Source organism: Acipenser ruthenus, chromosome 23, assembly GCF_902713425.1.
Source record: "Acipenser ruthenus chromosome 23, fAciRut3.2 maternal haplotype, whole genome shotgun sequence".
Lineage (NCBI taxonomy): Eukaryota > Metazoa > Chordata > Actinopteri > Acipenseriformes > Acipenseridae > Acipenser > Acipenser ruthenus.
The window spans coordinates 2,289,971-2,315,595 of record NC_081211.1 but is presented as its reverse complement, the minus strand read 5'-3'; the positions used below and the strand labels follow the sequence as shown (position 1 = coordinate 2,315,595).

Here is a 25,625-nt window from a genome sequence, read left to right as displayed (position 1 = left end):
GAAAGTGGCAACTGACATTATGTATTACTTGAAAACTAGCCAGCGCTGCTCCGATAGTAAGGGGTCTGTCTGCACCCTTCCACCCTTTCCTCTATATCAGGGGTGTTCAAACACGGTTGTGGAGAGCCATTCCACACCAGGCTTAACAGGTAAAATGAGATCATGAACTACTTCAGGTTCCATGGAGGCTTAATTGGTTTAATTAAACAATTTAGAACAGGGCTGGAATAAAAGCCAAGACTGGAAGGGCCAACTTTGGCCACCCCTGTTCTAAAAACTATTTAGAAGGCGTGTTGGATCATTCCATCTCACAGGGAGAGGGGGGGAGGCGGGACGCACCACCATCACGACCAAAGAATGTCAGCACAGCAGAGTAGGACTTTAAGATAGTGAAAACAGAAGTACAAAGCCAAACGAGGAATAATAATTAAAAACAAGTGTCGTGAAAAATCGAAAGGGGGATTATGTAGCTAAGTCCTGTGCATTTAGTTTTTTTTTTTTTTTTTAATTTAAACAGTTTCCTGTAGTCCATGCTTTAGGTCATTAGCCTGAGGGTTACTGTATATTGGGTAAAACCTATTCTCAGAATTCCTGCAGAAATTACCACTTATTGCAGACATGTAGAACAGCAAGGGCTTTTTATTCAGTCTTAGAAGTGAAATCAAACGTACAGGTTTCCCCAGAGGAAACCTCAAAGAAAACAGTGGCCTGCAGACACCTGAGTGCAGTGTGCTGAGGCCAAATGAAGCAGACTTACTCATGTTACCAGTATTACGAATCTCAACCTGCTTAAAGACAGAAGAGTAGAACCTAGATGCCTGAAAAATCAAGGCACCTTGTTGTAATATTTAGCTAAACGCTGTTCAAAAATGATGACGAGAGACCGCAAATGATCATCCAGGATTTTTAAAATCAAGATTTTCATCAAACCATCAGGCATCTTTTTTTAAAATAGTAATATTAATAATGGTAATAACAATGAGGTTTAAGGATAACAGGCTGCAAATACTGTCAATGTCTGTGCTTTTCAAGAGAATTAACTCTTAAGTGCTGGAGAGTTTTTTTTTTCATTTTTTTTACAGATAAAAAAAAAACATACTGACAAATACTTGAAAGATTTCTTTGAAATGCAATTTAAAAAAAAACCCCCACAAAAACACTGATTAATAATGCTTATAACAAAATGTGTAAAAGTATGAATCCGGAGAGTCCTGTAGGATATAAAAAGCAAGCCCAAGTGAAAGCAGGTTTTCTCAAACTGTGTTAGTACCCTGAAGGTCCTGACAGCTGCGGTTGCTATCGATTAACTAGGCGTCCAGAAAATGTTCTCTTCGCAAGCATCAGAACCAATCAGAAGCAGACTTGTTAAGAGGCTTTGTTCTCTTCATAAGCATCAGAAGCAGACTTGTCAAGTGGTCTTCTCAGAATCCCTTGCTTGTCTGGAGCTTAGCAATCATGATACTGTTAGAATTAGACAATAAATAATCAAGTATAGTGTTTTGAATAGCAATGCTAATGATGAATGTTGGCAGTTTTTGTTCCACACACTATGAGGTGTACTGAATGCGAGTTCATGTAGGCTTTTGATTTCCTCTTGATTAAAGCGGGACTTAATTAAAACTATTAAGGGGTCACACCAATGTAGACGTCTCTGCTCCACCCGCTACACCCTTCCTGCTGCTTCCTTCTCTTGTAAACTTCTGGACAGGGCAATTCCCAGGGCGAAGCTTCTCTGTCTCTGTTCTGCTGCTGTGCCTGCTGGGCAAACACCTTCTTGTTAGGCTTTGATGATGTTCACGGATGGCTTATTGTTTTAAGGGAACTGGAAAGGGAAACAAAGCTGGTTAAAACTATAAGTCTACTGTACAAAGAACTTATAATATACACATTACAAGCATGGCATTCTGGCTATGTAGTGTTGAGTGATGCACCACCGTTGCAGATTCTGTCCTGTCCCCTGTCAGTGAGGTTAAAGGCTCTAAAACTAGGAATGCAGACAAGCCTAGCTCTTTTGAATTGTGGTTAAGATTTAAACATACTGAAGCTCTATCACTGTATACATTTTCATAAAGTCTACCTTGAAAATATGCTCCTTGCTAATTCACATTCATAGATCCTGTCATCTATTATTCTCTACAGGCTGAATTACCAAGCAAATGACGTAGTAGGCATTGTTAATATAACTAGATTGTGATCAGAGGAGGCATTAGTACAGTAACTTCAAAGAGTGATTGAAGTGCCAGCTGCAAATCTTATTTATTTACCAGAAGCTGACATAAAAAAATGCAGTAAAGGGTCCCTTCATTCATAAATTGTATACATATATGCACAAAACAGATTTCTGTTAGTTAGAATGGGCCTCATTGCATATCCAGAATAAATGCCCTAGATCAGACTGCCTGTCTGTCTGGAATGATAGGCACATTCTACCCGCTAGGAAAGCTCCATATTCCTACAGTCAAGCAGACAAGTGGGTCCTAGAGTGTAACCCTATTGGGACTCATTCTGTGAAGCTCTGAGAGATCTTCAGCAGAATATGCAAAGAAAGATTATTCCCAGCTAACATATCCTCCAATACACAGCTGTGGGTTGAGTCTAGCATTTGAAAATCCGAAATAATGGGACAAATGTGTATTTAGTCTGGAAACTTGTAAGAGGCTTTCAAAAAGAAACTTAAGTCTTTGCAATTATTACATTTTAATATCTCCTTATTACTTTCCATTTTATTCGCTGACCCATGGGATCTGTAGTTGTTCAACAGAACAATTGCAGACTCCAAATATTGAGCTTTGCTTCCTTCATGACACCAATTTATTACAACAGGTACAGGCAGCTCGCTGCAAAGGTAATGAATAGATCATTTCGGCTGTGCGTATTTGCAGAAACGAGAGAGGATGGAACACTTCAACATTAGAATCAAGTCATTCTCAGTTTTTATTTTTTTTTGTAGTGCTGGTATTCTAGTTAGCCAGCCCATTTAAAAGCAGCTGGATAAATGTGAATTGAGAAGTTGGCAATAAGTTTTTATAATATGCCTCAGAGTTGGAGTTTTTCAGATTTCCAACTTTTTTATGAAGCTTTAAATCACTCTGAAGTCAGTTCTTGGTCTGACTTTGTATTTCATTTCTATCCTCAAATGGACTATAAATGCTACATGCCTTTCAAAGTCAAACCATCATTTTATTTGTAGAAATCAGACCCGTTTAATAGCAAGCTTCATATCGGAAGAAATAATCGGATGGCGACGGCTGGAAGATTTAGCCAAAAAAAAAAAAAAAAAGATTTTCAAAGGTTGTTTCCCCAAAGCTGGTTGAGGTTTCAAAGAGTCCTTATCTAAATAAAAGCATTAAATAAATGGGTTTCCAAATACTGTGGATTTACAAAGTATGGTTTTTAGATACATAGAATAAATGAAAGATTCACCTGCCCTGAAGCGTGGGGTAGCCTATACCTTGCTCCTCAGCAGCCCCCCAGTCGGATGCTCTGGTGTGCTGCACTCGGACTCTGAGTTCTTGACTTTATCCTTGTTGTTGTTTGGTTCATTGTCTTTGATGATGTCATATTGCCTGCAGAACAGGACAATCACACCTGCCAAAGACAATTAAAACACATCCGTTTACTTTAAGGTCTCGAACCTTCAAGAAATTCAAGTTGTTTTTTTTATACCACACAGTCTCTTGTTCTTGGCTATTTGAAGACTTGTCTTAGCTCCTAAAATAAAAGGGTGTGTGCCGCAGCTTATAAAGCACAACCAAAGCAATTTAAGCAACTGGATTCTACTCTGGTTTATTCTATATAGACACTCGGGTCTGATCAATTGATTAAAACTGTAGTAAATGTAAACACCACAGAGATAATTCGCATTTGTGTAACAAGGTCATTCAAATCAAGCATCTGACAATTCTGCTTCTGCATGTAAAAATAGGTGAATGCCAGGGAGGGTGTTTTACTTAGTGTTTTAAAGGACACCAGTGTTTAGAGACCCCATTGTTTAGATCAATTAAATAGACCCCATTGAGTTGAAAATTGCATGCTTTTTATGTGACTAGAGAAGGATATTATAACAGTGGCCATACTTTAGTTTAATCAATTGATAAAAAATGTATAACAATTTTTATGGTTATTAACAAGCAAGAACAGTTTATTATAACATTTTAATTACACAGTACTAGTGTTATGCTTGTTCTTATAATGTTTTAGTTTATTACAGATACCTTAGTTACATCAAACTACGTTGTAATACCCTGTTATTATATCGTTTTTAAACTGTCTAATATTGTTTCTTTTACAGATGCATCTATTTATCGTGTATTGTTGACTGTTTGTAATAAACCCTTAACATGCATCTACAATCATTTTCTTACCAATTGTACCATAATTAGAGCCCTGATTCCAAAGGATGCTATAGGACATACTTCTAACTAGCCTTTATACATTCATTAAATCCTGTTGAGCCCATCCTCGTGCATTACTTGTGTGGGTGTATTACAAAACAGGTCCACACTCGGTGTGACCTGGCAACATGAATGATTTATCCATTTCAATGATTAGTCACACAGTACCAACGAGACGCACACAGACACCCACCTGCCCACATGATTAAAACCACTACGATGATAATCATTTCTCCCGCTCGCAGCTGTGTGCTGTTTCCAACCTCCAGCATCGTCACCTCATCTGCGGAATAAAAAAACACCAACGGCAATGCAGTGCTGCTTGACAGCAGACCCCACGAACCCAGGAGCGAGACGCCTCTTTCCTAAATCACGTTGACAGCATGTGGTTACCATTAGCTTCATTCACAAGCGCATTTCCGAAGCCAGGGGAATGCTCATTATTTAGGGGGTGTGGATGCAGGTGTAGTGACCTGCATGCTTCTTTATTGATAACACTCTTTGCTGGTATAATGATCAATATACCCTGTGAGTGCCCAGTAACATCAAATGATTTCCAGAACACATAGATCAGAACAGGGGTAGAAGGACTAAAAGAGTCGAATAGGCGACCAATCTATTAGACAATATTAATAAAGAATGTATTTGATAATGTCTGGTGTGCTGCTTGTGAATGCTCTGTTCCGTAACACTTTGTGCATTATATTTTAAAAGTGTTACCCACGTTTATATGAAGTCAGTAATATGAGTGACGTTACTGCACTGTAGTGGTTAATTTGTATATAAACTACTCCTCTTTCTGATCATTGTTTCCTCTTAAAATCCTGGAAACCAAGTCAATTCCCACCCCAATTAAAGACTGGGAAGTCTAAAACGGTCATCAGTTACATGGTAAGAGAAGAATGCCTATAATTAGAATTGAAAAATGATATCATATGAAGCCCTTGCTAATGTAACGGGACAAATTCTCCATCATCTAAAGAAACCAGTGTATGCTTATACTTGGGAATTTCATTGCAGACACATCATGCAAGAAAGGGTACATGCAAATTAACAAGGCTTTTTAAAAGCGATGTACTCCTAATTAAACTACAGAGAACAGGTTGCATGTAAATGTGGTTTATGGAAGAAATAAACTAAAGACAAGAATCGATAGGGTTTCATTTTGCATACTTGGTCATGTTTTACCAGTCTATTGGTACTGTGTATTTACATAGTAGTTACTTAGTAAATACATGTGCAATTACACATCATTACAATGTTGTTATACAGAGTTACACTGTACTTAATGTGTAAATCTTTATCCCCACTTTGACTGTATCTCGAACCTCTGTCCCCAGCCTCTCTGTTTCTATCTCTCCTTCGCATTTGCCCAGGAGAAACTCCTTCATATGGTAGCGATCCTGGTTACCACAGGCAGGCGCATCACACAGGGCGAGGCAATCCACACACAGGCGGAGGGCGGGCGCGAACCTGGGACCTCTCGCACTAAAGCATAGCGCCAATACCGCTGTACAAAAGAGCTGGCTCCTTTGCAAGGAGCGTATATCGGGATTATGTCTTACGTCACCTACCAGCCCTGCTGCTGCCTTCCCCCATGCATGCTACAATATTAACATTTCAAAACCGGCTTCAAAGCCAGATGTTTCTCATCCGCAGATGTAAAGGCTACTGAAGAGACACCTGAGAAAATTCCATCCCAGGTAAGCTCAGGAATGAATACGGCATTAACTCATAACAGAGCCACACCTCTATTGAATCTGTCAAAACTCAACTCAGCTGGCATTTACCACAACCAGTTTGGAAACACATTCAAATAATGGCTGGAAATTCATAATGCATTCCGTCTGAATACCATTTTGAATTCAGCAGTACATTATTGTAACAGCAATAGAGGCTCATTAACCCCCAACAGGTGTGTTTCTGAACAATACTGAGTGTAAAGCAGGGTCAGCACAGTCTTCCAGTTAACAGGTAATACAGATAATGAAGGGCTAAGCTGACAGTATGGTGTGCGTTGTATCTGTGTAATTAAAGTACTGTACTAGTAAAGCACTTCCACCAATTATACATGCCCTGTAGCAAAATAATAACTGTACCCCACTGAACTTTATGTTGAATTAGAATGTAATTATAGCTTCATTTGTTCAACTCGAGTGATAACAAGATTAAATTAATGCTGGTGATGGACACTAAGCATTTAGCACTCCTTTAATAAGTGTTAATATAGACATTTTCTCATCAGATGATACATAGAGCAAACCCTGGAACATGTTCCTTACATTGCCAGGCCTTTGGTGTGTGTGTGTGTGTGCGCGTGTGTGTGTGTGTGTGTGAGACAGCAGCCTTGCAAGATGATTCATTGTGATGTGAGCTGCTGTTACGGACCCCTTGTACTCAGTGGAAAGCAGTCAGCTGTAAAAAAAAAAATAACAGATTAAAATTGTTGAATCTCAGGATGTAGCTTTTGACTGAACTCCAGAAAGACGGTTTAATCCTGGATTACAACACGGCCCGGAATGAATTAAAAACCAGTCCTCAGCAGGGTTGCCAGTGATTTCAATCCCTGGAACCCTTCAAGGGATCAGATGGCAGCATTGCCTCATTTTTATTTATTGTTTCGGGTATCATTGGCCAAATGCCTATTGCTTAATACCCTGAAGAGCAGTTGAGAAACTCTGTGGACGGAAACTTTATAATGTAACACTTTCCTGCCTCAGATACATATTTTCAGCCTGCAGACAACATCGTGCATTTGAAAACTCAAAATACTCTCCTGAAGGGTTATATTCTCAGAATCTCTATTGCTAGGCTTACATTTATGCATTTAAATTCCAACTTCTCTCCTGTGGGCTAATTATCCATTTAGTTACAAGACTCTGATTTCATTTCTTAAGCTTAATTCTCTGTCTTTTGACAACAACCTAGCGATAAATTAAATATTTACATCTTGTAATTTCATAAAGTAATAGTGTAATACCGAACGTGACGCTGTTTATTATAGCATGTCTACTGCTGCCACATTAAAACTCATTTAATTATGTCTTTGTTATGCTAGACTGTTCTTCCTTTAAGAATATCTAGCAGTTTCTTTGAAACCATATACATTTATGCACAGTATTATGCGTACAATCTATAGGTCACGTTAAGCATTAGGAATTAAATGTTTTGGCTAGTGCCTTCATCAAACTGAAAAAAAAAACTAACAAAAAAAACACAGTACAACCTTATAAAATACTTAAACGAAATGACTGTTGATGTTCATTGATGTATATTTAATTATACATGTATTTTGCAAACATGACCTACTTCAACAACCTCAGTATCTCACTGTGAAGGTTCATGCTGGAAAGCCTTTGTAAAAAACACGTTCTTTGGTGGTGTTGCGCATGGGGTGGGGGAGTGAGGAGATCCAGGAGATTTTTTAGTTAATTGATTTTTATATATATATAAATTAATTGACATTTATATATATATAAATGTCATTGCTGAAGTAAAACTGGGACAAAATGTCCTAGTTTGTATAAAGAACGTTTCCCAGGGAAGCAGCTAGGAATGGAGTCTATCACAATAGGGCTGCATGCATTGGTCACTGGATTGCAGTACCGCTGTTTAAAATAACTAGCACATTTAAATACTAATGCCGTTCTAGCATTCGGTACCAGCACAACTTCGAATGCTGACCTTGTGACCAGTGTGATAACGATAATAATGTTCAGAAGGCTATCATGACATCACTTAGAAGCTTATCTGACATCACCTTTGAGAGGAGCGGGCAGATCAAGCAAACCAATGGTAGAAACCTTGAAAGAGCATGAAGTTGCTAACATGTAAGGATTGCACAGAACGTTAAACCCCTTTGCGTCACCAATGGAGCTTTACCTTGGTCTATTACCAGAAATTGAAAACTGGTGGGGGCTCAATTACCATATCCAATGACCAAGAGGCTAAACAGGTTCTGAACAAAGTTTAAATGTAATACGCAAAGCCACTGCTACACATGTATATTCTGTACCTTTGCTCTTGGATTGCTGCTTCTCTGCTTCCTTCAGCGTCCTGAAGAGCACGGGGTCGCTGGCCGGGCTGGTCCCTCTCAGACTGATGGACTGGACATGGACGAGGTACTCAGTGTCCTGCTCCAGATCCCACAGAGTGCAGGACCGTGTGGTGGTGTTCACCTCCTGAATGAAGCGCAGCATGTCCTTCTTCTAGAGACAGAGGAGGCGCAGAGCAGGAGCGTTAATAATGCCAAGGGCATGGCGACATCACAAGCTCCTGATTGGGGCTACACCAAGAATGAGGGTTAACACTAGGGGGGTGCTGGAATCGTAACATTGTTATGCATTGAATGGGAGGGGGGGTTGGCAATCTAGATCTTTTAGTGTAAGCTCAAATTTTAATTTACAGAAAGTACAGGCACTAAAACCCTTATCAACATTTCCATCATTCTTATCAGATGTCTGAGAAGAACAAATATGGGTACCGATAAATACCACATGTGTGCATTAATTATGTGTGTGTGTACAGTACAGTTCTGCGAGGCTTGAGCTTGCTTGAGCTTGCTTCTTGCAACAGTTAATATATGGAATGTATTGCACATGTGATCTAAACAAACAAGCAAAAGAGCAGCCTTGTAATAGAACTTTTAATAAACAACACAATACCCAAGCTGTTACCTGAACATACAGTACTGTAGCCAAAACTCCAGTCCATTGTTATATAAACTGCCTTCCTGGGAGAGCACACGCGCTAACAATGAGACATCAGGAACCTTATCACCGATGAGAAGTCAGTGTTAAAGCTGAAACCACTGTCCCTGCCCTGTCAGTCTCTAATTACTAACAATAGGAGAGGTGTTGAGAATCTAGCTCCCACTGGCTTTCAACGTGAAGGCACTGATTGCACTGACCTGCTGTGAGATTGCGAAGCCGATGACAATGTCCGCGTCCAGAGTGTCCCATGACACCTCGGCAGAGTTTGCCTTCAGATGTTTGATCGTGACATTGACGGGAGCCGTCGGGCTGTCTGAAACGAGCGAGAAAGAAAAATCAACAAAAAAAATAAATAAACACATTTTCTGGTTTCTGAATAGAAAGCAGCTTTGATGACCAAAGTGGCTCGGAAGCTCGGGTTTTTTTTCGCTAACTCTCGGCGAAAGCGATTCTTATAATTACTGCCAGACGGTAAGAAGTGATAGTTTTTTTTTTTTTTTTTTTTTACTATTGAAAAGCTCAAAGGATAGGACTCCCAGATCTGTATTGAGCCTGGGAATCTGGGGTATGCTAACAGAATAAATTACACCTTCATCCAAGGTGACTTACAGAGACTAGGCTGTGTGAACTATGCATCGGCTACAGAGTCACTCACAACAACGTCTCACCTGAAAGACAGAGCACAAGGAGGTTAAGTGACTTGCTCAAGGTCACACAGTAAGTCAGTGAATGGCAGAGGTGGGATTTGAACTGGTGACCTTCTGGTTACAAGCACTGGACTTCACTGCCTCCTAACTAGTTAATGAGATGACTTGCTGAAATGAAATTGACTTATTTTCTGCTCTTGAAGAAAACTGCTTGTCCTGGTGCCAATCTCTCACACTTCTATAGTAACATAAGATGCAATTGTTGTTTATTTTAACCCTGATGTATCGATCCTGTCTTTGGGATTTGATAGTTTGTTTTTTTTTTGTACCACACAAACACTTTATTTTTTTTACTTTTTATTAATTTTCTAATGCACAGCTCATTTCCCTTGATGGAAACTGCAATCAGCTCCATCGGGTTTCGCAAAATGATCATTTCTAATGAGGGTCACCATTTGCATATTGCAGAAAGTTGTTTTTGCATTACACGCAACGGTGCTCCGCTGAAGAAAACAGTAGCGTTCTGATTGCCTTTGAGATGCATCCCATTTAAATATACGAAATGCTCTGCTGAATCTCACCCTCAGGAAGTTAAAGAAACTCCATCTGCTTTTGCTTTAGATTCTTTTTTCTTAAGTCATTTTACCGTGAATCCTCTTCTGAAGTCAGCCTCCCTACTACTCACCCTTATATCCTTGTGGAACATGCGTTTATGCACAGTCTAGGATGTCTAGTAACTTCCCTGAGACCTTAAAGTAATTCAAAATAATCAAAATCTTCATTGATATGTAACAGCAACATGACTCTTTTCGTCAAGCATTAACAAGACAATAATGACGAACTTGCTCCTGACTATTGCTAATCGGCTCACAATCCCTGGTTACTGCTGACTGACTGTGGAAGATGATGGCTGAAGAGGATTGGGGAAGATGATGGCTGCAGAGGACTGGGGAAGATGATTGCTGCAGAGAACTGCCACATCTGAAAGGCTGAATGTTTTGCATGCTACACTTTAAAATGAAAACCTAAAACTTTCCACAGAACTGTGAAACTTTGCTAATTTCTCAATGCATGCAGAAATGCGTCATGCTCCAGCGCTCTGCGGGCTTGAGTGAAGTTCCATTGTGGGATATATTTACACTCTAAAGCCTGAAAGATTGAGGCTATACATCTGATTTTTCTAGAAAATCCACCAATGAAAGGGGCTTTTCATAAATAGCCTGAAAGCATACAGAATCTCACATTCTGAATAAAGATTCAGAGATGAAAGCAGCAGAATCTCTTTATTAATCCGATTAACATATTTACATTTCGATGTGAATTACACTTGGAGATGGGAAATACATTGTACGCTAAAATATTCATTTCATTCACTGGTGTCTGTACACTGCATCGCTCCCCATTTTATCCTGTGCACAGCTCTGCTCTTGAGCAGACAGCAGCTCTTGTGCACCAGTTAGTTTACACCCCCCTTGAGTATTATAAGTTACAGACACATGCACTGTCAGCCTGCTTAAAAACCTGCTTACCACAACAGCACACCGAGCTCCAGCTCTACCCAGAGCACCACAGTGTAGTAGAGTCATATAAATAACATCTTCAGCCTCTGTTATACCTAAGAGGTGTGCGCCACATAAATATCACATAAACCACTCTTCATTAACACCTTGGGCAATTACAGACTGGTTCAAAGAAGTACTTTATCCCCTTCTGTAACCCCAAGGATAACACTTTTTATTGACAATTGCAGACATTATTATTTTTTTATTACACAACAGTAGGCAAAGAAAAGTCTCAATGGACGTGCACACTAAAAGACAAGAATCCAGATCCGAGACTTACTCACTGTTTGATTGCAGAAACATATATATTTATAGACAGGTAGTTATCCATAACAATTAAACACTCAATAGAGCTGCATTTAGTTTACTAAAATGCAATTGAATTTTTTGTTTCTTTTGGTATTTCTATAGATAGATAGAGTACAGGATAGAGCACACCAGGGCTAAATAAACATTTCAGTTATTCATGCAACCTTTACACAGCAAACCTGGTATCTTTTTTTAAGATTCCAGTAATTTTCCATCTCTTTCAGTTTCAGCTGCCTTGAAGTTAAGAAGCCCTTGAAAACTTCTTACTATCACGCTTAGTGTTTATTTTAATCTCCCTTTCCCCTGCTGCTGATGATAATAAATCATCTTCAGAGAGAAGCCAGGGATCAGCATTGCTTGATTCTGAAGTGTACAACTGCCATGTGGTGTCAGCTGTTAATGTGATTTTACAAGAGGATATATAAACCTTTATAAACCGGAGGTCCTATCTGAACAGCTGTAACTCCTTTGGCTAACAAGTTATTATTAAGTACCAGCATTACAGTTATCAGAGATGCTATGCTCCATGTCTGTATTGCAGGCTTTCATGGACAAAAAATAACATAGTAAAACTATAGTAAATTACTACAGTCTGCAGAAAAACTACTGAAAAAGTTATTGTTAAACTCTGCAGTATCTTACTACTATAGCAGATTCGCCTTTCATTTCTGTGAACGTTTCTTTAATCAGCACATTGCTCATCAATTGTTAATCTTCTACCAGATGATTAGGGCTACGTCTGCCTGTTTCATAACTGCAATGGGACTGTGCTATAACATTTTCATATGGGATCCCATGTGATACAGTAAACCTGTTTAATTTTTTATCAGGCATTTGGCTCCGTAAGATCAGAAGCTAGCTCTCTCTCTCTCTCTCTCTCTCTCTCTCTCTCTCTCTTTCTCTCTCTCTCTCTCTCTCTCTCTCTCTCTCTCTCTCTCTCTCTCTCCCTCCCTCCTACACCATGCAGCAAAGTCATCTGTCCTGGAACAGGTCCAAATGAGACCGATGTCTAAGAACACAGTATTCCTTAGCAATAAACAACAGAAACAGATAAAATATTGACAATAATAAATACCACCACTGTATGTATGTGTGTATACTGTATACAGAGTAAAATAAGAACAATTATTATTATTATTATTATTATTATTATTATTATTATTATTATTATTATTGTTATTATTATTATTATTATTATTAATAATTACTTATTTATTTATTTATTTGTTTGTTTGTTTGTTTATTTATTTATTTATTTGTACTGTATTTGAACTGAATTCAATAATGCTTTGTCTTCATCTGCACTGGGACTGAGTTGAAAGCATTCTGAAATCAGCCCCACTCGTTTCCATTGGCAGCAGACCAAGATCAAATCGGTCTGAATTAGGACTGGGATGTTGGGTTAACAGAAACGCAGAAAACAAACATGTAGCCAGAAGGAAAGGCTGTCAAATAACTATCCTAGCAGAGAGGTAGAGTGGGCGAAATGCAGATGGGGTAGGGATAGGAATTGTGTCGTATCACTACAGCTCTCTGCAATTCAGTGTTGACATAAGTTAATCACATCCTTCACCAGCTATGTGCGGGACTCTTGTTGACTGGCAAATCCAAGGTTTAGAAGGGAACACTGTGAATAGTGTGTTTGCATCAGCTTGCTTATCTGTAGTCAAGGCCAAACTCTCTAGGTTGTCACTGCCTCGCTAGCTTGACCAGGATTTGTGCAAACTCGCTTGAGAAGCTGTGTTAACATATTCTTTAATTATAGTGTCCTGAAACAAGCTCCTGAATGAGCATTGTCAGCACACTCGCATGCAGATCCACCTATTTTCAGAATCATAATGGGGAGGAGACTGATGCAGGGTTCCTTGACACTTCAACACTGCATTATTTTTCCATTGGTAGTCTTTGAGTGAGTGTCCTGCTGCCAAGAGAATTCCTTACCCTGAAACGCCACAGAGGACACAGCAGAGCATGCTGCCCGCGCACGTTCAGCAGAGCAATGGAGCACCTTTCTGATTGCTTTTTATTGCTGTTTAATGGCACTGCAATGCAACTGTAAGAAAACAGATTCACTCCAGGCACACATAATCCCATTTGTTCACAGAAGACATTAGGCCTTATTTGTCTTTAACCATCTTGGTTGTGGTGCAATATTTTAGCGCTTTAGTGAGATGAACGATGACAAGGCTGGAGATCTGTGATTTAAGTGTCAGGTGCTGCAATGCCACTGGTATATATATTTTTCCCACCTCATTTGAATTCAATTTTGCAGATGTCCACCTGTCTGAAAAATTGCACCCCAGAGAGTGATTATAATGACCCTAGTCCACATTGTACCCTTATAAGTAAATAAAATCCTATAGAAAACTACAGCTATGTGTGGGCTCTTACAGACCTCTATTCAAGGGTGTTGTTATCTTTAGAGTGATGTAGAGTTAACAGGTTCTCGACTTGGCACCACACACAAAGCATTAATTTGCTACATTATTAACAATGCAGCATTTGGTTACAGACTAATCAGTCACTGCAAATCTGTTACCATCTGTTACCATCTGTCCCAGATCCCTGGGATCTGTTTTTACCATTCAGGTCCAGAGGCATGGTATTCAGTATAATCTATATGTGTTAGCTGTGTTTTGCAAACACAGGGACATATTTAAACCGGGCGATTGGTATATTATTATATAATACAACCGGTGCCATTATTCAAAGTGTGGATGCAGTCAAAATAACTGTACAGCGGCTTCCTAGAAAATGCATATTTTATGTTTTGCCATATGGTAATTTTGTTTTGTCTGTGCTGGAATCTGAGCCCTCTTGTAATGAATGCAATATTGTTTTAAATGTAGTTTGCGCCTGCGTGCCATTAGAGGAACATGATTGCTAATTAGAATTTTTCCAGCTGTAATTGCAGACAGACTCTCAAGGTATAAAGGGGAGGGTAATGTTCTGTTCTGAATATTAACAGTTGAAAGCACACTATAATAACCCATGCTGCAATAACAGATCTCATTTATTTTGGCTGGAGAAAAGGCTTTGGTTTGCTAGTTTTGCTGCAGTTTTTACCTCAGGGGAACCTGGTATTAGTTGTATTGATCCAACATGACAGATTAACTTTCATCATTGGTGTTGGTGCATGACTGTGTTTATCAATACTCTCACTGCAACATCAAAAATAGCCTTTTTCTTCTATTGTGTGTCCTGGAGTAGAATAGCCTCCAAACAGATCTTCCAATTAGCTTGGAATACCCTCAATGAAATCAAGTAAAATAATTGTATTGAGGGATGTAAAGCATTATTTGAGCTTGCATTTCTTTTAAATTGTCAGCTTAAAAATGCATTCACTCCACTATAACAATTGATGGATTAATGTCTTTTTTTTGTGCAAGCTTCAATTAAGTGTTAATTAATTTCACCGGAGTCCAGCTACTCGGAAACACATGGAATAAGCTAATGGAAAAATAAAAAAGAAGCTTTTTAAGACTACCATTTTCTCAATCTATATAGTAAATAATATAATAATATGTACAGGCGTGTTTCAGTTGTATTGTGTGAAAAGTCTACACATTGTTCTTGTTTTTTGCTTCTGAATACCAAAGAGTTCTCAATGCTAGATTGATATTTGATAAGGACATGGATTGCACCTCCACTGGACTGTGCATCAAATAAGATTCAAATTAGGTTTCAGACCAGTCATTAGCTATGTTGTACCTTGGAGCTGACTACAACACCTGTGCAGTGAAATACAGACTACCATTCTCTCCCTGTATAAGCACAGGGAACTGGCACTGTGAGAGGGTGAAATGTATTGCCATGCTGAACCACACATTTGCAGAAGCAGACTTTTTGGACGACTGAATTTTAAGATCCCTCTGTAGGACCGCCTGGGATATCTGGTCTCAAACCAACCTCCACAGGTCTGTTTACAACCACAGCTGTCAACAGAACGTTCTCTCCAGAAGCTCCTTAAGCGACAAGACATAATCCTTCTCATTTGGCAACAACGGAGCAGACTTCAATATTCATGGCAGAGTTAGAGGTGTGAAGAGAGACTTGTTATGACTTCATTAATAATGCAGGAACGATCTACTAGAAAGTTAACGTTTTTATTCTTCTGTTAGAAATGCCAGATATTGCTGCTCTATAGCGGTGGCAGACACTGACAAGAGTCACTTTTTAGAAGCTCTGGGGGAATAATACGTTTCAGCGCAGAACCTACAAGACAGTGAAGCTTGACAGATACAATCTCAGACTGTTTGTGGCTATACCTTTTTGTAAAACACAGCTCCAACACAATAATTTTCCCTATAATTATTCAGTTGCTTCGTTAAACCGTATTCTTTTCTTCCTCGACCTAGCGTTACTGAGCTGTAAGGGGGAAGAACATTTCATATTTAGTTCCTTGCATCACTGAATCAAGGTGGTGGGTATCTACTGTACATTCAACGCTGGGAAAATGGCTTACTACATAATGTAGTCCTTTCCTGTCACTTGAACCAGGACTGGAAGGAGAAACGAATGGCTCCTCATTTATTTATTTCACAGGATAATAACCATCGCTCTCTCTTTTTAAATATAACAGTTGAAAAGTTAGTTATTCATGGTTAAATAAAACCTCTGGGCAACCTCCCTTTGTCATTTTACCTATCAAGTATACAGTATATTGATGTTTTATGATATGTATCAACAGTTACTTGAGTATTAAATACTGCACAGTGTATTTAGTTACTTGACTCTATGAATGACTGCTTGTGTGTTTTTAATTTAGAATCTTTTGTTGCCATGTCCCTCTTCATATATACTGTATATGAAAAAAAAAAATAGACATCATTGTAGTGATGAAAGGACAAACATGCTGTTGTGTTGTGTAGTATTCAGTACAGTGCAATGAGCAGGACTTGTATTGTAAGAGGTGCTCCACTTCCTTCAAAATGATATCACTACCTTTTATATTTTTACTGCTGATTTATCAGTATTCATCAAGAATTAGCTTGTTGGTAATTGCATAGCCCTTATTAGCGTATTAACCGGTATTCAAAATTGTGTTTTATTTCTGGAAGTAATGTGGATGTCAAGATGCCAATTAGGTATTGCTGTAGAATGATACATTTTTCTTAATCACATGAAACCTGAGCTGACATTTGAAAGTGTGCATTATCATTTAAAGCAGATCTGGAATGAAATGATACGAATATAAATGAGTTTCTGTGTAGTTATTCATATTGCTGCAATGCTAAAGTTGCATACACTTTCATTGCCTATATTAACTCATCCTCCATACTGTACAGTATATCAATTCTAACTAAGCCTATGAAAACTCGACTTAAAGACTAAACCTTACGCCTTATGGCAACTGAAACCACAGATTATAACATCAAGGTCAGTAGTTTGATTAGATCCTATTAAAATATTCTACAATTTAGAGTGACTTGTACAGATTTACCTTTGACCTTCTCTCAGCTTGGATTGCTCCCCAGACTTCCATGCGGTGATTGTAACATCACTTGGGCACATAGTGATTAAACCTGGTTCTAAAGCAATGTTTGATTGTAACATCACTTGGGCACAGAGTGATTAAACCTGGTTCTAAAGCAATGTTTGATTGTAACATCACTTGGGCACAGAGTGATTAAACCTGGTTCTAAAGTGATGTTTGATTGTAACATCACTTGGACACAGAGTGATTAAACCTGGCTCTAAAGTGATGTGGCTGACAACTAATGTTTTATTGCATTACAGAGTAAAAAGCTTTAAATGTCATTTGAATTGATTTTTTTTTCTTACATTCAAATCATGTAACAAGTATAAATGTATGTATATAAAGCACAGAGAGAGAGAGAGAGAGAGAAAGGAAGGAAATGTAAAAATAAAATTCAATTCAAATTGTATTTAAAATGGTTTGCTGTTTCCTCTAACTGCTTACTCAACCTAGCATTCATCCCAAGGAGTGGTTTCATCATGGAGACCACATTTTAAAAAAATTAAAAAAAAACCCATCAAAACCCTTCTGATAGACACTCCTAATAGACTGTATACTTTAATGTGGTTAGAAATACATTTCCCTCAGTAACCATATGGACTGGATGAGTATAAGCTTAAAATACCATGAGAATCCTTTACCACCGCATGCTCGAAAAGGTCTTCTGTTTCAACTCTTTTATTTAAGTGATGAGTTTACATTTGCTTTCATCCACATCCCATGTGCATTTCTTTCCCAGGCAGTTTGCATTGTATTCTCACGATGCAGTGGCCTTGGCCCACTTTACAATCTCTTCTCATGTATCCCTATCATTCCCACTGTGATAATGTTAAAAATGGAGCCTGTGTCTGTGGCCACCCCTACACAGCCTGTAATCATTTCAACACTTATCAGCACAACACTTCACTGCCCCCTGGGTTTGTATGAGGGACACACAAGGTGGGTGACAATCATTTTGTTTTATTACTGTGAATGTATGCAGCCCTGTTAGTCAGCCTGCTACTCTGGTACAGAGGTGCTAAGGTAGGCTCAGACTACACAGCTATTCCCAGTACAGCACAGATAGGATTCACTGACAGGATTGCAGGCCACCATGTGATATATATTTAGCTCATTCTGAACTGGTTTTATGAAACATTATAGTTTTCTCTTCTACCCTTCTCCTCTGTCCTTACTGGGAGCAGTATCATAGTGTATCCCACTATAGCACTATTGTACTGACCAGTCCAGATCAATCTAAATGGACAGGAGTTTATTAAGTGACATTCATTAAAGGCAGTTGCATTGGACAGATCTCATTACAAACAGAGCACTAAGCAAGTACCCCTGCTGCACTCTTCCAATGCACCAATCAGACCCAGGGCTCTCATCTGATCCCTAAGCTTACCATTTCACTACACCCAGGAGTTTGACAGCTTGGTCTCATGGGCCTAGCCAATCGGACCCGCTGTAGCATTGTAAGGGATTGGCATCTCAATCCATTAACAGTGAGCTCCTCTCTCTCTCTCTCTCTCTCTCTCTCTCTCTCTCTCTCTCTCTCTCTCTCTCTCTCCTTCTCTCTGAATGAACTGTCACCTGAAAACGAAGCCACTTTGTCAAACGTCGTTAGTCTAAAACTGAGCTTCGGGTTTTCATTAATGTAAAAAAAAATAAAAAAATTAATCATGTCATATGAAAGCACATTATAACTGAAAATGTACTGGACTGATTACTTCTGACAGCAATTGACCTTTAAGTACAGTCAGTAACTTGTCTGGTTTGAACGGTATCATTCATAGTCCATGTATTTCGATTTTTGCTGTTCCCACTCACTGGGTATGGAGATTAATCTGTTACCATCAGTTGCAATCTATAACTGGCCCCCTGGAATCCACTGTTAATGCACTGGGGGTAATAAATTGCTTTACATCTTTGAAGTACAGCACAGCTTGCAGGTGAAATTCACAAGACCCGACAGCTACAGGCAGTAAAACGAGCATGCCTGTTTACGTGAATGTAAAACAACTGGAACGCCAACAAGGTCTGCCACTGAAGTTTACAGAAGAGTACATGTAAAAGGATATGAGAACCACCCACACACACACAGAAACAGAGAGATGCAGCTGAAACGCTGGCTGTGCCCAACATTTATTTACACAACTAAGCAATCAACACAGTAAAGTTTCACATATATTAGACTAGAATAAAGTCCATGCCAGTTCCTCTAGTCAACAAGGAATTGTATTTCATTTCAAGACTGAGTACAGAGAATTCAAAACTATAGCCATTTTGATATGACGATGCTTCCAATAGAAAAGTGTACAATCCTAACATGACTTAGACTTTATTTCCCCACATGGACTCAACCTTTTAGGATTGGAACTCCACCTCAGAACTGTCTGTGTCATAGTGTTCTTAGAACATTCATCTAAGTCACTGTGCAACTTTCAACCTCTCAAACTTCAACAAGATCAGTCTGCCTGGCTATTTCTACCATGCTCTCTGAAGAAGGCGGAAGCTGAAACGTTGTAGCTAATTATTAAAACAGTGAGTTATCAGTTTATCATTACATTTCTTTTTTGTTAAAAAAAACTGAATGACTGTGGGACACAGAACCAGCTTTTATACATTTGGTTTTTTTGCAGTCTGGATTTCAAAATTACAGGCTTTCAGACCAGTAACTGAAGGACCCAAAAATCAAAACGAAGCTTAGAATAGCAACCAGCAATCATTGCATTACATGATTGTCAAAGCCTGTACTGCATGGCTGATTGAAATGGGTCCGCGCTTGGCTCTTTTTTTTCTTTTTTCTAATCTAAAGCAATTCATTAGCAATCCACGCTGGAAATGCACGTTGCTTCCTACAGCAGACTGCTGCAACATGGAGGAAAATCATACGATGCCCTTAATGTCTATTGCAGAGGACATCGAGAGCACTGTAATCAGTGCGACAGGCATACCGAGGGCAATGTGATTTCTGTTTTCAATAGTCCTTATCTTATGGTTCTATAGGGTCACTGCAGAATAGTGAAATGTAAAGGAACCAGAATCCTGATCTACAGTGAGCAAAGGAAATCACCTGGCCCTGTGTGTCCTTGTGAGTGTGCTGCATTCTGCTGTTTTTTAATGTCATCTTGATGATGTCCTTATTGTCTACACAGGCATTGTCTACACCGCTTATATTGGTTCTGCAGTGAACGCTTTACCCAGAGCAGCAATGAAAAGTGTCTCTTTGACACTATAAAACACTGTGAAGGACATACCGTTTTTACTGTACTTAAATAAAGCTAGCAATACATTACAGTGAATCTACAGTAATCTCAAAAGGAATCATAGTTAATCCTTAATGAAATATGGTCCTGGAGAAGCCCTAGGCAGAAAACAATACTGTACCATATACTGTAATACTACATGGTGTTTTCTTTTTAACTGCTTCTATAATGCAATGCTGCTGATGTTTTAAAAACGCAGTCAAGCACGTAGGTTTCCACATAAGATGTCCTGTCACTTCTGAGCCTTGACAGCAATAAAATCCCCTAAAGTTCAAGCTGAGATTTGTCACAATTAAAGCCTGGTCAAGCTGTAGATGGTGATTCAAGAATCCTAATTCCCAAACCCATTCGTTATTGCAGTGTCATATTTATTTTATATATAGAAAAGAAAGTTTTTGCTCAAAAGATCGAACTTCTGGGGGCTCCCGAGTGGCGCATCCAGTAAAAGCACTTGCTAGAGTGGAGGATGCGCTCTATAGCCTGGATGTCGCGAGTTCGAATCCAGGTTATTCCACAGCCGACCGTGGACGAGAGCTCCCAGGGGGTGGCGCTCAATTGGCCGAGCGTCAGGAGGGAGGGTTAGATCGGCCAGGGTGTCCTCGGCTCACCGCGCACCAGCGACCCCTGTAGTCTGGCCGGGCGCCTGGGGGCTTGCCTGTAAGCTGCCCAGAGCTGCATTGTCCTCCGACACTGTAGCTCTGAAGCGGCTGCACGGTGAATCTGCAGAGTGTAAAGAAGCGGGCGGCTGACGGCACACGCTTCGGAGGACAGCGTGTGTTCATCTTCGCCCCTCCCGAGTCAGCGCAGGGGTGGTAGCGGTGAGCTGAGCCTAAAAATAATTGGGCATTTCAAACTGGGGAGAAAATAATAATAAATAATAAAAAAAAACTAATTGGCAACGACTAAAATTATTATTATTTTTTTTTAAAATCCAACTTCCCAATGTTTCTGTATGTTTAACAGGCCTTTGTCAAGGGAAAGTGTGTTTGAAAACAAACAGTAGAGATACTTATAGGTTTTTGATGTAACTACACTCGCTTATTTCTATTTAAATCTATTAATGTGCTTGTGATGTCATTTAATACATAGTTTATGATGTAACAATCTACTATCCCCTTCCAGTATAGGATGACTTATCCTCTCTCGAGGTCAGACCTGCCAGGAAGGTAGTAAGATCTATGTAAACACATGCACCTCCACTTTATCCCTCTTTACCGCACGGATTTACAGTTTTCCAAAACACAGGAACATATTTTATATAGAAAGTTCTGGGCATTTCAATTGGCCACTGATCTGATTTCCAATAGAATTGATTCATGATGCAGGTTCTACCCATGGCTATTAAACACCAAGTTAATCAACATATAATCATCAGCAGGCGCATTGAAACAACATGTGAAGTAATTACAAAACACCTGTAGTTGCTGCAAGTCAGTCTTTATACCCTGGGGAATTTAAAAGCTGCAATAATTAAGGATTACATATCTCCTGTTGGACACATATGGACAGCGTGGTACAGTAAATTAATATAGGCAAAGAGTGCCTCGTCTACGCGGTGGACTGTATTTATTTGCTGAGAGATCTCGGAGACAGGGTCAACCATCATCCGATTGATGCTGCTTAGATTGTTGAAAGGAGCATTAGTATAAACTGTTTTCAGTGTGTGAATGTGCTCAGTAAGCTGCATCACAAGATCACAAGACTGACACCTTCTTCAGGACAAGGTCAGTAGAATGTGAACACAATAATTAGGAGTTCATTCTATTTTTTTTACTTCCACTTTTCACCTTGGTTCCCTTTATCAAATTATCAACCTCAGGAACAACCAGGTTCAGCATGTTACTGCAATTCGTTTGCATCCCTTTTACTTCTAATTCAATATTTTAAAGCGTTTGTGGCCAAACCTTACTTGCAGGTAATCTCTTACCGTGGGGCTATGTCTAGCACATGGACCTGATACTGCAGCAGTAGGTTAATTGAAGCCTTACAGAAAACAGTCAGGGGTTCTTGAACCACTTATTGCATTGAACAAAATGTAATATATATATATATATATATATATATATATATATATATATATATATATATATATATATATATATATATATATATATATATATATATATGAAAATGCTAATGGAAACCCACAGGAGAAAAACTGTTTAATATATCCTAACCTTGCCCCTGTAGAATGTTTACATCCATGCTTCAAACAGTAGGCAACCATTTGAGATTCCAACTGAATACACCAGATCCTACGTGTCTGAATCATGATTAGGCTAATCATTAATATTGGTAAACGCCAATCAACAGTATGGGGATAGAACACGCCGTGTCTAGCTAGTTGGAACGTTTAAAACCTCATGCAAGTAGTTTATAATCTAAAGCTTCGAAAGTTGAAACTCATTTTATGGTTCTGTTGGATTAAAGGGTTCTATTTAGAACACATTATTCAGAATCTAAACACACGTTTTCCAAAGCAATACTGAAGAAAACATCTACTGTACACTCTACACTATGATTGTATACTGTATAGAGATCCTAGACAGGAGCCCACTATTCCAGCACAGTGTAATGTTAGAAAGCGGCACTTGATTTTTCAGTATGGCATGGGCCGCTCACTAATGATCAATTAACAGCACAGGGAATACAGAGCAAGCTGAAATTGTCATACTGTATTAGAGATAAGGTGTGCGTCGTGCTTTTGTATGCATAAGCCCCTTGCAGTTAATGAAACAGCGAGTAGTCTCTTACATTCCTATGGGACCCCCGCATCTCAAACCAACTTGGGCAGCTTAACCTTGCTTGTCAACACCATCAATGCAACACGATATTCTCAGATTAGACAATACGTTAATTATTAATGTAAATAAATAAACGTGTCATGCTTTTCTAATTAAAGCCCATGTAGCCTGCTGTTAACATTCACGACCTACTGAAAAAAAACGATTGATCTCGATATAGATTAACTAATAGATAGAAATTAAACAGTCCCAAATATAACACTTCACTTATCCTAAGAGAGCTGTTATATAGCTACAATACTATGCTATGCCACAGAGTATACAGTATATTTTATTATTATGATTTTTCCTCTGTGTCATCTGCGATGCGCACTACTCAATCTACATAAGTAAGTCCGCATGACTTTTCTGCACAGTAGGCTACATGCTCCTTGCACCCATAGATCTACCTCTCTAAAGAGACTATCGAAAAAATGACATACAATACAAACCAGAGAATGCAGTGCCAGCGTCTAAACCTACACACTAAACGCCGTATTCTAACAGAGAGGGGAGTGAGGTTTTAACATAGCTGCTGTACTTGAGTTGCGTTTAGACAACTAAATACCAAATAAGATAGAAAATCTTGATTTTCATTAATTTTCTGTAGGTATTGTCACTTCATTGAGGGAGCGCTTCAAAACCTCATCATGACATAACACCGGTTTATTGCAGATCCAATGAGATCGTGACCTCACGACCAGGGCAATAAAATAAGTGAAAAGAACTTGTCAGGAATGTAAAGAGCTACCTTCGATGATGTAACGGCTATGTATATCATGATATTATCGGCAGCCAGGTTCTTTTTGATCAGGTTTATTTAGCTAACAAACAGCCACAATTGATGTCTCAGGCACTGTTGCTCAATGTACCCTTGAATTATAAGATTTCTGCTCAAATTGGGGATACATCCAAACATTTCATGGATAAAATAATCAATCTACTGCCTATATATATGCATTTTAATAATTTATAGGTTTAAATATTGCAACACATATAATAATTTTTTCAAAAGTAATATTTATACAGGCACTGTTATACTTTGCATCACCCCAAGGTTAATAATGAAAATAATAAAAAAAATAATAAATCAGGTTAATAATGATTCGTCTAAATCTAAACAAAAAAAAAAAATTCGTGTAAAAATATTAAATCAAATTTAAACTTACCCGCTTCCACCAAGCAAACACTACCACAGCTGAGAATTAGAAGCACAGCCGACAAAGAAAAATGCTCCATTCTTGAGACAATTTTTACATGCTGCTTCAAAAACGTGAAATCCCATTTACTCCGAGATATATTTATTTATTTATTTATTTATTAGTGCATTTATGTAATAATGTATTTTACATTCCAGTTCGATTGTCCATGCCCCGTCTATCTGCTTTGCATTTCAAAACAGCAACACAGTACACCAGTCAGAACTGTCTGCCGCAGAAACCGGCGGTTTTAGCATTTCAGCACCTTGGACAGTTCTATAGCGCGGCGTCCGCCAGATGCATAGTCTATTTGATTTAATGAGATCGACATTAATCCGGTAAACTGTCAGGTTTGAGAAAAAGGTGGTACCACACGGAGAGCAGACACCGCAATCCTGTTTAAATCCACCAGGTTAAGAGATCCCCGACGCTATTTCTAGTCACTACCCCGTCTCAAGATAGACACAGCTGTGCGAAGCCTATTTCGGGAACTGCTCTGAAGAGCTAAGCTACTGCAGAGTGAAACGTGCTCGCACTGACAGACGTGCAGATCCTGTCCATTCACTCAGTACTCTGAGCAAGAAGCGGCTTGAAGAATGAAATTACCTTGCTGCAGACTTCAAGAGTTTTCCCTCGCAACCGTCTTAACACTTTACCGACCAGTATAATCATGCATCCGGGGTGTATGTGTATTCAGCTGAGTGCAATTCAGTCCTGTGAGTTTACTTGTCTGTTAATGATTTTTAAGGCCCCTGAAATGTTTTTTTTATATACAAAACTATTTTTATTGATACAGATTTTTTTTTTTTTTTTTTTTTTTTGTAATTTAAAAACGCAAGGTTAGTTTTTTTTAGGATGTGGCACTGAAAAGGGACACACCCTCGCTGCTTGTGAAAATCAATCCAACGTAACTCTTTGAGCACTGTTCTGGTTTATGCGGGTTATTTGTCTGGCATGCTATAGCACAGTCCTCTGCAACACGTGTCTTCCCTTCATCTAGGACATTTGACATTCCTTAAAGACATGCAACATTCTGGAGCCCCTGATTTCTCCTGTGAACTTGCAGTCTGGACTACAGATTCTCCCAGTAGTTTGGCTCCTTAAAATTTTCACCAACCCCCCCCCCCCTTTTTTTTACAGACAACAAATTAGCAGCTAAGTGCTCTAGGTCTTAAATACCACAGGTGTGTATTATACAGAATTCTCTACCACAGCTTGTATAAGACCAATAATACATTCATATTGTGTTCAGTGATGTACAATTATGCATTCAATTATTGGAAACACCT

General features: G+C 38.9%; 1 protein-coding gene across 1 annotated transcript; it reads right to left on the bottom strand.

Moving 5' to 3' along the window:
• Positions 1–484: 484 nt before the first annotated feature.
• On the bottom strand, positions 485–25,276 carry LOC117412734 (fibronectin type III domain-containing protein 5-like). Its single transcript, XM_034021285.3, has 6 exons — positions 24,307–25,276; positions 9,304–9,419; positions 8,410–8,602; positions 4,588–4,677; positions 3,424–3,588; positions 485–1,822 (listed from the first exon to the last, which is right to left on the bottom strand). Exons 1-5 carry the CDS (start codon positions 24,374–24,376, stop codon positions 3,446–3,448), a joined length of 612 nt encoding a protein of 203 aa, XP_033877176.1. The 5' UTR covers positions 24,377–25,276; the 3' UTR covers positions 485–1,822; positions 3,424–3,445.
• Positions 25,277–25,625: the final 349 nt, after the last annotated feature.